The sequence below is a fragment of the Physella acuta genome, unplaced genomic scaffold, assembly GCF_028476545.2.
Source record: "Physella acuta isolate Inbredline_101_S28 unplaced genomic scaffold, ASM2847654v3 ptg001640l, whole genome shotgun sequence".
Lineage (NCBI taxonomy): Eukaryota > Metazoa > Mollusca > Gastropoda > Physidae > Physella > Physella acuta.
This window is the reverse complement of record NW_026733154.1, coordinates 197,501-209,222: the sequence shown is the minus strand read 5'-3', so window position 1 is coordinate 209,222 and position 11,722 is coordinate 197,501. Positions and strand designations below refer to the sequence as shown.

The window sequence follows — 11,722 nt, the reverse complement described above, 5'->3', positions numbered from 1 at the left end:
GGTGCAAATCGAAAGTTGAGGGGGAGGTGCAAATTGAAAATTGAAAGTTTGTCCGCGGGCGCCGGGAAGGGTCGCTGCGCCTCTAGGGGGTGCCGCACCGGATGACACCCGACCTCGCTACGCCACTGATAAGTATGAAGCTAATTGAGTTCAGTATAATATTATTTCTGATTAGACGGTTCATTGAAAAGTTGAATGTCGAGTTTATCTGTTTGTTTGATTCTATTCAAAGCAAGAAGCTTAGCCTACTTTGGTCTCCTCGATATGAGTAATGTGCGTGAGCAATTAGTCCAGTAGAATACGAGCTTACCGGCTAAAGGGTTTCTTTTAGACACTTTGCAGGCAGTTAAAACTTTGAGGGTGGTGAAGTGGGGATGATGGCGGATTTAAAATTTCAAAGATGGGGGCGGACTCTATTTGAAAGTTAATATTATATCCAAATTATATTCTTGTAAAAATGTCCGGGTTTAGGGGTAAGGGAGAGACGGAAAAGGGTGGGGGTGGGGGTAGAGCTACTTCTCACACCATAAGCGTCACCTGAAAGAAACTCTGTTCGTCTCACTGTTTTTTATGAGCTCTAACCAAATATCTCCCCTCCCCCTCATTTGTACCCATTCTAGGATTGTATAGAATCATGTGCAGCCAAACCTCGGTGTTTCGCCTACTCGTTTGTCAAAGACTGCAGCCATTTTGAAATGATAAACGTCGTTGACACAACCTCTCCACAAGAAACTAAAGTTTACGTTAGCTGCCCGCCTAGAGGGGGTGAGTTGTTTTAATTAATCGTGATGTTTGATAGACTGCTAACCCGCAAGTCACGAGTTCGAATTCGTATTCAAGTCAGTAGAACGTCACTGAGTTCACCCAACTCTGATGGGTACCTATCTAACGTTAGGGAAAGTAAAGGCGGCTGGGCTTAGTGCTGACTACAGTATCCATTCATACACCGAGGTCAGAGAAACAGGTGAACTCTACTTCCTTTGCCCAATAGACCACCATGTTATATAGATGACGAAATGGAATTGACAAAAGCAGTGGCGTAGCGAGGTCGGGTGTCACCCGGTGCGGCACTTAATGGTGTCACCCCCCCCCAGAGGCGTAGCGACCCTTCCCGGGGACAAACTTTCAAATTTACGATTTGCACCCCCCCCCCCGCTCAAACTTTCGATTTGCACCCCCGTCGAACTTTCGATTTGCACCCCCCTGTCAAGTTTTTCTCTATATATTTTGCTATTTTTTGCCTTGGTGTCACCCCCCTAAATGGTGTCACCCGGTGCGATGCGCACCCCGCCCCACCCTTGCTACGCCTCTGATTAACTTAATAATGTATACGAACATTTAGCTCAGGCAAGTCACGCGTTGTTTTATAACAGTTTGCGCTGTATTCAATTTTCAGTAGCAGTTTTATCACCCGCAATGACTGCTGGGAGTGTTTCTATTACATCTGGTAACCAAATCTTTACTGTTGAGATACAGTTGTGGGAAAGATGGGAATGACTAGACACACCTAAATGGTGTCACCCGGTGCGGTCCGCATCCCCCCCCCTCGCTACGCCTCTGGACAAAAGGGTTCGTCTGGTATTCAACTGTGCTTTTAGATTATATAGAGACATTTGTTCTTGAATATTTTTTTCCTTGAGATATTTTGTCCGTTAAATATTTTATCTGGGATAGGCCTACTTTGTCTGAAATTATTAGTCTCGAGATTTGTCATTAAGATATTTTGTCTGGGATGTCTGAAAAAAAAATCGTAAACTTAAAATAATTTTATTTATATCAAACTGGAGAATCCCTATGTTTATAATTAAAACAATTCATACTTGATGTTCTTGCATTATTTAACTTATGACTGGCTTTCTAATTCCCCCAGGACAATGTTTAGTTTATGGTAATGCATCTGAAGTGCAGCAAAACGCCACTAACATCACGGTAATATATTTTAAAATTTAGCACACAACTCAATGTATTTTATATGTTGTTTTATTAAATATCTGTGCTGAAAATGTGTCGTAAATATTTCAAGTAATCTATAGGATAATTATCATTTATTTCGTTTATTCTCTCCTATCTATCGTCAACCATAAGAGGTTTGAAGCGTATTATGTACGTAAATACATCAAACGTAACAGGGCTGTTATATTCAAATCATGACGCGGCTCAAATCATTTTTTTTTCAGTGGACGTGATGTCCAGTTCTATAGATGATACCACGAAACCCGAACCAACATTTCAGACAACTGATATAACAGTCGTAGAGCCTACAGTCACAGACCCTACAGTCACAGACCCTACAGTCACAGACCCTACAGTCACAGACCCTACAGTCACCGACCTTACAGTCAGAGACCCTACAGTCACAGACCCTACAGTCACAGACCCTACAGTCACAGACCATACAGTCACAGACCCTACAGTCACAGACCCTACAGTCACAGACCCTACAGTCACAGACCCTACAGTCACAGACCCTACAGTCACAGACCCTACAGTCACAGACCCTACAGTCACAGACCCTACAGTCACAGACCCTACAGTCACCGACCTTACAGTCAGAGACCCTACAGTCACAGACCCTACAGTCACAGACCCTACAGTCACAGACCATACAGTCACAGACCCTACAGTCACAGACCCTACAGTCACAGACCCTACAGTCACAGACCCTACAGTCACAGACCCTACAGTCACAGACCCTACAGTCACAGACCCTACAGTCACAGACCCTACAGTCACAGACCCTACAGTCACCGACCTTACAGTCAGAGACCCTACAGTCACAGACCCTACAGTCACAGACCCTACAGTCACAGACCATACAGTCACAGACCCTACAGTCACAGACCCTACAGTCACAGACCCTACAGTCACAGACCCTACAGTCACAGACCCTACAGTCACCGACCTTACAGTCAGAGACCCTACAGTCACAGACCCTACAGTCACAGACCCTACAGTCACAGACCCTACAGTCACAGACCCAGGACCTACAGTCACAGACCCTACAGTCACAGACCCAGGACCTACAGTCACAGACCTTACAGTCACAGACCCTACAGTCACAGACCCAGGACCTACAGTCACAGACCCTACAGTCACAGACCCTACAGTCACAGACCCTACAGTCACAGACCCAGGACCTACAAACACAGACCCAGGACCTACAAACACATACCCAGGACCTACAACCACAGACCCAGGACCTACAAACACAGACCCAGGACCTACAAACACAGACCCAGGACCTACAACCACAGACCCAGGACCTACAACCACAGACCCGGGACCTACAAACACATACCCAGGACCTACAAACACAGACCCAGGACCTACAAACACAGACCCGGGACCTACAAACACAGACCCAGGACCTTCAAACACAGACCCGGGACCTACAACCAGAGATCCAGGACCTACACCCACAACCATAGTTCCAAGCGATACATCAACAACCACGGACACTGGACCTACATCCCAAAATACTGAAAACAATTCTCTCTTGTATGTATTTTCTTGTCAAATATTAGACTATATTTAATTTACATTCTCGGCAACCTAGAAATGAATATGGAAATGATTGAATATTGTTTAACTTATCAATAATCTAGGGCAAATCACATAACTTTGGACTTCAACCTTTATACACATTTTACTACCTCATTTGAGTCATTACAACAACTAAGTCCATAAGCCGGTAGTATAAACCTCCTTGTAGTAATTTCAGTGGCGTAGCGAGGTCGGGTGTCACCCGATGCGGCACTTAATGGTGTCACCCCCCAGAGGCGTAGCGACCCTTCCCGGGGACAAACTTTCAAGTTTTCGATTTGCACCCCCCCCCCCCTCAAACGTTCGATTTGCACCACCCCTCAATTTTTCGATTTGCACCCCCTCAAACTTTCGATTTGCACCCCCCCCCCAAGTTTTTCTCTATATATTTTGCTATTTTTTTTCCCTTGGTGTCACCCCCCTAAATGGGATCTCCCGGTGCGGTCCGCACCCCCGCCCCCCCCCCCCCCCCCCTCGCTACGCCCCTGAGTAATTTTACACACTCATGTATTATTTGATATATTATTACGTTAATATGTACTTCCAAATTATCTCGAGAAGATAAATGAAAGCATCATCGATATTAATACTAATTTTCATAAAACCTCTGTTTCGGGCGTTGAAATAACACGGTATATCTATGATGGTATTTTTCTCTGGGGGGTGGGTGAGGGGACTGCACAGTTGGCTTAGACTAATGGTCTAACTTATGTGAGTCAGATTTGAGAAAATAATAATATAAAAACTGCATTTCAATGGCTGAACATTGTTAGTATACAAACAGAACAACGTGATTTGCCTACAAATTTTGTATTTATTGATGTAGATCCCAAGACTTATCAGTCCTTCACTATACACTTCATGAAGGACAATGTAGTAAATTTTCGCGCATGAGTTACCTCAATGTTTGGAGGCATGGCAAAACATATATTTAAATACTAATAACAACAGATTTGTTGTTGCCCTATACTCCACAGGGAGAAATGAGGATTAAGACAAGAACAAACGTGTGGGGTAAAAGTTGGATATTAAATAACATTTGCAATCGCAGATTTCAAAATGGAAATCAAATGGGTCAAATATTTTCTAGTTACAACTGTTCATCAACTGACACAAATTAACAAGTTTATCGTTTTGTCACTTTCAGAAAACTCCTTCTATTTGGACATAAATTGTGTTTGAAATCATCCAATACAGTTTTCACTGACTTAGGTAGGAAATCACGTATATTTATTTTTATCTTTTACCTTTGGTGATTTTTTAAAATACACATTAAAACGTTCTACATAACATTATAACATTCATTGATTGGTTATTGATTTTCTGATTTGATTACAGAAACAGACGCCAACATCAAGACACCACCTTCCATCACCATCAATCTGATTATATTGTCTTAATCTCTTGGTCACCGTCTCACACGACGAAATTTGGCAAAATCAAATTATTACAGATTTTAATTTAATTTTGTTTTGTTTACAGTTATAATACCTGTCTAGGTGTTAATTTAAATTTGCTAAATAATGACGTAACGCAAGTTTAGAATGTATTTTTAAATTTTCCAAAACGTTTTAATAAAGCAACAATTTATCCAATTTGTTTTAGTTCCGTATATAACGAAGTTCGCGTTTTATAAACTTTTGTTTAGTTAACAACGTCTTTTTGTGGATTTGTGACAAATCTTGTAACTCAGTTTTTACTCACTTCTAATGCAGCGATTTCTTTCAAATTTCATATACACCCATCTGCAATGAAAATTCACGAGAATCGAATTTTTAATCTAATTAAACATTAGATTAATGATTACAGTTTAATTCAATACTTTACTAAAACATTGAGAAAACTAAATTTAATACTAAAATACTAGCCATTGATAGGTCAGCTATCCGGAGACGATACATTAAAAGCTAATTATAGAGGTTTTTTTATATTTCTTTTAGTTTTTACAATAACAACAAAGGAGCTCTACAACAGTCATTAAAAAGGATTTACCTTTATTTTTACTGTTTGCAACAGAAGCTAGGGTAAATGTAGACTTGCTTCGAAGGAGGGTGGGGGTGGTGTATCAGAGATGTCTGAAAGAAACAGTGAGTAAACAACAAACTTCTCAGAGAAATTAATTAGAGAGTGAACAGAGAAGTATCAGAATATGATCTAAAATCAATCAGACCATGCACTTCTTTAAGCACACTTTATATATATATATATATATATATATATATATATATATATATATATATATATATATATATATATATATATATATTTCTTTATTTATTTATTTAATTAGCGTAGCCTAGCGCTAAACTGCTTACCTGAAAGTCTCGAGTTTGAATCCGGGTTCTAGTCTCTCCACCCAGCTCTGATGGGTACCCAACTCACGTTTGGGAAACAAAGGTTGCTGAGCATAGTGCTGACCACACTATCCCCTCAAAATGCCGAGTTCTCTGAAGGAAATGTACTCTACTTCATCTACCCCATGTGTCTTGGGCACGAATGGAAAAAAAAGATGATGTTGATTAGTTAAGTAGGGCACCATTTAAAAAAATAATGATTTAATTTTAGTTTGTTCTTAACTGTTTATTTAGTATAATCGCTTTGGGGTGGAGGGGTAGGGAAAGTTCCACCAATTTGTTTAAGAAATTAAAGCTACGAAAAGTATCAGAGTTAGATATGGTGAGCCATGTTAGCTTAACATTTTAAGTCAGCTGCTATCTGGCTTTAGCGAACTAATCATTGGAGTCAACCCAAGCAGCGATAAACATATAAATTTCACATTCAGCTGAAAGTTAAATTAAAGTGCAGCATTAAAGATTTACTCCAAAATATTATAATGGGGAACTGTGATAAAAACCTCTACACACTATTAACCCTTTTAAAATGTATTTTGACTTGTAAATACCAATCGACCTACATTTCGTTTTTAGTAAGTTTAAAAAAGTACTTTGCTGAATATAAAATAGGTCGCGCACTAAACAAAGAGTGAACAATGCTTTAAAATCAGCTATAAGATAAATTAGTGTAACATTTGGTAATAATACCGTACAAGGTTAGTTAAGTACGCTCTGGTGTTTTACAAACACTGCAACATAGCTCTAATACTTTGATCGGTCCAGCTCCTAATCCCCGTCATGTTTAGATTGTCCACGCCGTAAAATGAATCATACTGTTGTAGTCAAAGTAAAGTACCGTCTATAGGCCTAGCAATCCATCGGGTAGATGAAGTAGAGTTTATGTGTTTCTTAATCTCGGCTTATGAAGGAAACGTTTAGTCACTACTATGCCCAGCCGTCTTTATTTTCCCTAACAGATACCCATCAAGGACATTCTACTAAAGTGGACCCATATTCAAACTGAAATAGCAATGTAAACAGAATGTAAACAGAAAGGTAGACAAAAGGTACAGAATATAGTCCAAGTAAATACAGAACAGTCTGAACCCAGACGGGATCCGAACCCACCATTCCACACGGCACCAAATCGCCTCGCCCTCCATGCATCAAGTCAGACGTGTAACCGATTCAGCCAATCAGCTTTACAAAATAAATCTTTCATGGCCGAGCACTAATTTGGATTAACATCTTAGTGCTCTACCGCTTAGGTCACGCCGTACTTTTATTGATGTAAGTATTATGGTTAATTTAATTTTTATTTAATTTAACGTGTGGTGTGGCTCTGCCGAGCGAATGATTAGTAACAGTAAATTCTCGAGTTCTGTTTACAAGATTCGTTTCTATAAGAGGTCTTTAATTGCGTTCACAATGTCTCTTCGTTAGTTTGTGGGATGTGGGCAATCTTCTAACTTGGTTTTAATTCACTGCTTATGAATCGATTTCTTTCTAACTTTAGATACAATAGCCTCCTTGTTTGTGGGATGTGGACAATCTTCTAACTTGATTTTAACCCACTTCTTATGCAGCAATTTCGTTCAAGATTTCTAGATAATTTTTCTCCCGTGACAAACAAAAATATCTACTTTGAAATCTAATTACAAATAAAGTTAGTCTTTAAGTTTGTTATACAAATTGCTGTATATAAGCTGGACATTCGGGTGAAATGTTAGGTCACAGTTAGCTGATTGAGTAAAGTTGTCCATATATATATATATAAGTATATGTATATGTATATATATATATATATATATATATATATATATATATATATATATATATATATATATATATATATATATATATATATATATATATATATATATACATTGATGAAGAATGGTTTTGTTGAATTTTTACTACACTTTAACAACGTTTTGTTATCCTATAAAACAGTACAGTGTGACTAAAAAACAAAAAACCTTGAATAAATTCTATTGCCACATTATTTGAATGCACATATGAAACAAACTGTCTAATTCAATTAATGTGCTGTTGCGAGATTTCATCGAAAGAGACGGTCACCAAGAGGTTTTAATCACAGTTCCATAATGTAATATATTGGAGTAAAACGTTATTTTTGTACTATATTATAACTATCACAAACAGTTTGTTCAATTAACGAAAAAAAAAGCATTACCAACTCACTACAGGCGGGAGGGGGGAGGGGGGGGGGGGCACCGCCAGCCCCTCTCGAAGCACGTCTACCGGACACCCTCCCCCCCCCCCGAACGACATATAATGTATGTACTAAATTTATACTTTCAGTGACCGCTCCTCCCCGATTTAGTTGCTTAATTATATATATACATATATATATATATATATATATATATATATATATATATATATATATATATATATATATATATATATATATATATATATATATATATATATATATATATATATGTGTGTGTGTATAGATTGTTTGGCATATGGAGATGAGGAGCGTGAATATACAGAAAATTTCAAGTGATTTTTGTGCACGATTACAATACTTTCTCTATACTTCGTATATATGAGAAAGTAAAAAACAAACAAAAACAATCATACGTCATTTTTCAATAGATGACTTTATTGACCCAAAAGAGCAATAAAAGAGAAGTTTTTCTTGTTATTAAACGAATAACCTGACATTCACTTAAATTATCTAGAATAAAAGGTTGTTCATTTACTTCATTATTTTTTTTAATAACTGACTTTTTATTGCTGGCTTCCGTTCTAGGATAAGTTTATGTAAACATATTTGTTTTAAAAATTTTATGTCCTAAAGTTAGGATGGCACTGTTCATTAAACTTTAGACGTCAAAGAGATGCTTCATCCAGAGGCTTAGCGAGGGGGAACGGGGGTGCTGACCGCACCGGGTGACACGATTTAGGGGGTTGACACCAAGGCAAAAAAATAACCAATATATAGAGAAAAATTTGAGGGGGAGGGGGGGGGGGGTTGCAGATAGAAAGATTGAGGGGGGGGGGGTGCAAATCGAAAGTTTGAAGGGGGGGGGGGTTGCAAATCGGGAAGTGTCGCTACGCCTCTGCTGGGGGTGACACCATTAAGTGCCGCACCGGGTGACACCCGACCTCGCTACGCCACTGGCTTCATCCACGGTGAAACGCCTGTAAAAAAAAATAATTCGTAAACAATTAAGGAAGTAAAAACATATATTTTCTACTTTAGAGTCGTTTTCTAAAGTTTATAGAGATTGAGAGGTGTAGTTTTCTTTCAATATGTATCGAAACATCGATTTTCTACTTCTAGCTAATCTACGCAAAAGAGACATTGCTGAATCAAAAAAGAACTGCGTATTCCGAAAAAAGATTATTACATTATAAAATACGGATTTGAACAAGATTCTTTCTCTTCTTCGTTCAGAATTGGAAGATATTCCCTCCAAAATAATTGAGTATTACGTATAAACATTGTATGCACCATATGGGCCGTTGACTCCGATTTCAGTCTTCTTTCGTTCATGGTTTCACCTCAATAGCCTTTGACCAACCAAGAAAAAACTACAAATTTTAATTATTTTGGAGTCTGTCTTCTCTCTTAGGTGGGTTGCTGTTCTAAGCTTTTGAGCCTCGCCTGCATCGGGTTAGCTCGGGACTATGGTTTTCAGTGTGTACCCGAGTCACATGGGGCAGATCTATCTATATATATAATTCTCTTCTGGGAGACGTCAGAAAACAAGCTGCAAGCGCGCCTTGCAGTCCCCTCTCTTCGTCTCTATCGCTACCACACCACACCCCCCATCCCCCCCAACCTCACATGGTCTGGTGAGCTGTGGTTCACGCTAAATGTTTACATAATACAATCGTAGAGCCGGGTTTGGTGACGGCTATAAGGGGCAGATAATTTAGTTTGAAACCATTTTAAACTTAGAGGAGGTAACTAAGAAGAGGCTGCTTTCACGGGGGAGGAGCGGGGGGGGGGGGGGGGAGGGGAAGGGGGGGGGGTTAGTGTTTTAAAGCAAATATTTTCGGTGGCAGCATTGGTACTGTCGAATTCACAAATTATGCATTACTGAGAAGTAGAAAAAACAACAACTAAATAGCGGCGTATGATACAACGCGAGTCGGCTCGTTGTAAAATATTTCGGAGGGGGATGGTGTGACCAGCACTATGCCGAGCCGCCTTTGTTTAAACTAACTGAGCGGACTCACATATTCGAGCCATAGAATAAGAGCTTGTGATGTTTTGTTTCTTACATCATCGCCATGTTTGAAATGCTTTATCAGGATTATTTGGGTAAGCGAATGCATTTCCTAAAATTTTCATTGGCGTAGAGCAGCAGAAGTTTTAAGTAATTGGCTATATGTAACATTCGTTTTAATCATTTGGTTTTTGTAAAATTAGTTTTAAGTAATTGGTTATATATATACACATTAGTTTTAAGCAATTGTTTTTTTGTAAACATTACCTTAGTTTTGTTTACGGTGCTTGCAGTGGTGGTGTCTGGTGAAAGATGATGAAAACAAGCGGATGTTTACTTATAAAACAACATGTGATAAAGGCTACAAAAAAAAACCCATAACAAAACAATACAGTCTAATGTTTGAATGTTTGATACAATAAAGAAAAAATACGAATATAAAATATATTTATTCTATTTCCTTATTTTGTTCTTTATTGAATCAAACATGCTTAGACTTGTAATGTGTTTTTTTTTCCAAGTAATGATTAAAGAATATTAATCACATGGATACCTCTAAGGGGCGAATCGATGTGTAAAAATAAAGTAATCATTTTTTGTTAAGACACTGACCCAAATGTATCTCTATAGTAATGTTATGTTAATTGAGGATGAAAAAACATTCAATACATTAAAATATCATCTGCTACTTACTTAGGTGTTCTGCGGGTGGTGCTCCCTGCTGTGGATAAAGTTACAAAAAAATCACATCACTAATAGTAACTCAAACATATAAATCACATGGTAGCTGGGTCGTACAAATTTGCTAATAAATCTATCAGGGTATCATCAACCTCACATAATACGTAAGGATATTATTGACTTACCCGTGGTTGTTAAAGCAGTTGTTGGCCGTATGGCATCTATGTTTGGAAATATTATATATATATATATATATATATATATATATATATATATATATATATATATATATATATATATATATATATATATATATATATATATATATATATATATATATGCCACATAAGAAATGAAAAACCTAAAATTTCTTATAATCACATAGTACTGCACTAATATATTGTCGCAAACCAGGAGTTGCATTGATTTCAGTTAAAACTCTACGGGGTCGGCCAATTCCCCAGTTACCGTCTTATTCCACTAAAATTATAACCTCAAGCCAAATTTATGCGGCTTTATCTTACGAAAGGAATCCCTCCCTCCCCTATACATCAACATCAGAGACGTATCCAGAGAGTAATCAGCGTGATTGATGTGCTCACCACATACGACATATCCAAAACCATTGGTTTCCATAGCCCCGTCCACGCCAACCTCCGATACAACACATTCTCCCAGGTAGAAGACGTACGATATACATGTGGATAGAGAAACACAGAGGTCTTGGCAGCCCTGAAAACATAGGAAGATATCAGCTTACGTGTAGGTGTAGGTGTAGGGGTAGGGGTAGGGGTAGGTGTAGGTGTAGGTGTAGGTGTAGGTGTAGGTGTAGGTGTAGGTGTAGGTGTAGGTGTAGGTGTAGGTGTAGGTGTAGGTGTAGGTGTAGGTGTAGGTGTAGGTGTAGGTGTAGGTGTAGGTGTAGGTGTAGGTGTAGGTGTAGGTGTAGGTGTAGGT

General features: G+C 38.5%; 2 protein-coding genes across 3 annotated transcripts in view; one reads left to right on the top strand and one right to left on the bottom strand.

Moving 5' to 3' along the window:
* The first annotated feature begins 2,185 nt into the window (after positions 1-2,185).
* Positions 2,186-5,020, top strand: LOC131929488 (mucin-2-like). The gene is made up of 3 exons (XM_059285732.1): positions 2,186-3,498; positions 4,691-4,755; positions 4,882-5,020. Exons 1-3 carry the CDS (start codon positions 2,186-2,188, stop codon positions 4,941-4,943), a joined length of 1,440 nt encoding a protein of 479 aa, XP_059141715.1. The 3' UTR covers positions 4,944-5,020.
* A 3,918-nt stretch (positions 5,021-8,938) lies between these two features.
* The window catches only part of LOC131929507 (uncharacterized), a 10,582-nt gene continuing 7,798 nt past the window's right edge, over positions 8,939-11,722 (bottom strand). The window contains exons 7-11 of one of the 2 annotated variants that reach the window (XM_059285757.1): positions 11,371-11,500; positions 10,954-10,989; positions 10,781-10,808; positions 10,355-10,389; positions 8,939-9,053 (exon numbers count right to left, since the gene is read on the bottom strand). In XM_059285757.1, coding sequence (XP_059141740.1) covers positions 10,356-10,389; positions 10,781-10,808; positions 10,954-10,989; positions 11,371-11,500 — 228 coding nt within the window. In that variant the 3' untranslated portion in view covers positions 8,939-9,053; position 10,355. The remainder of the gene's footprint in view (positions 9,054-10,354; positions 10,390-10,780; positions 10,809-10,953; positions 10,990-11,370; positions 11,501-11,722) is intronic. The other variant, XM_059285759.1, reaches the window with a different exon arrangement.

Bases quoted from the DNA above. Each gene is read 5' to 3' on its own strand.
- LOC131929488 (XM_059285732.1), top strand. From the start codon at position 2,186: ATGTCCAGTTCTATAGATGATACCACGAAACCCGAACCAACATTTCAG. The intron at 3,499-4,690 runs GTATGTATTTTC...TGTCACTTTCAG, and splicing joins ACTGAAAACAATTCTCTCTT to AAAACTCCTTCTATTTGGAC. The intron at 4,756-4,881 runs GTAGGAAATCAC...ATTTGATTACAG, and splicing joins TACAGTTTTCACTGACTTAG to AAACAGACGCCAACATCAAG.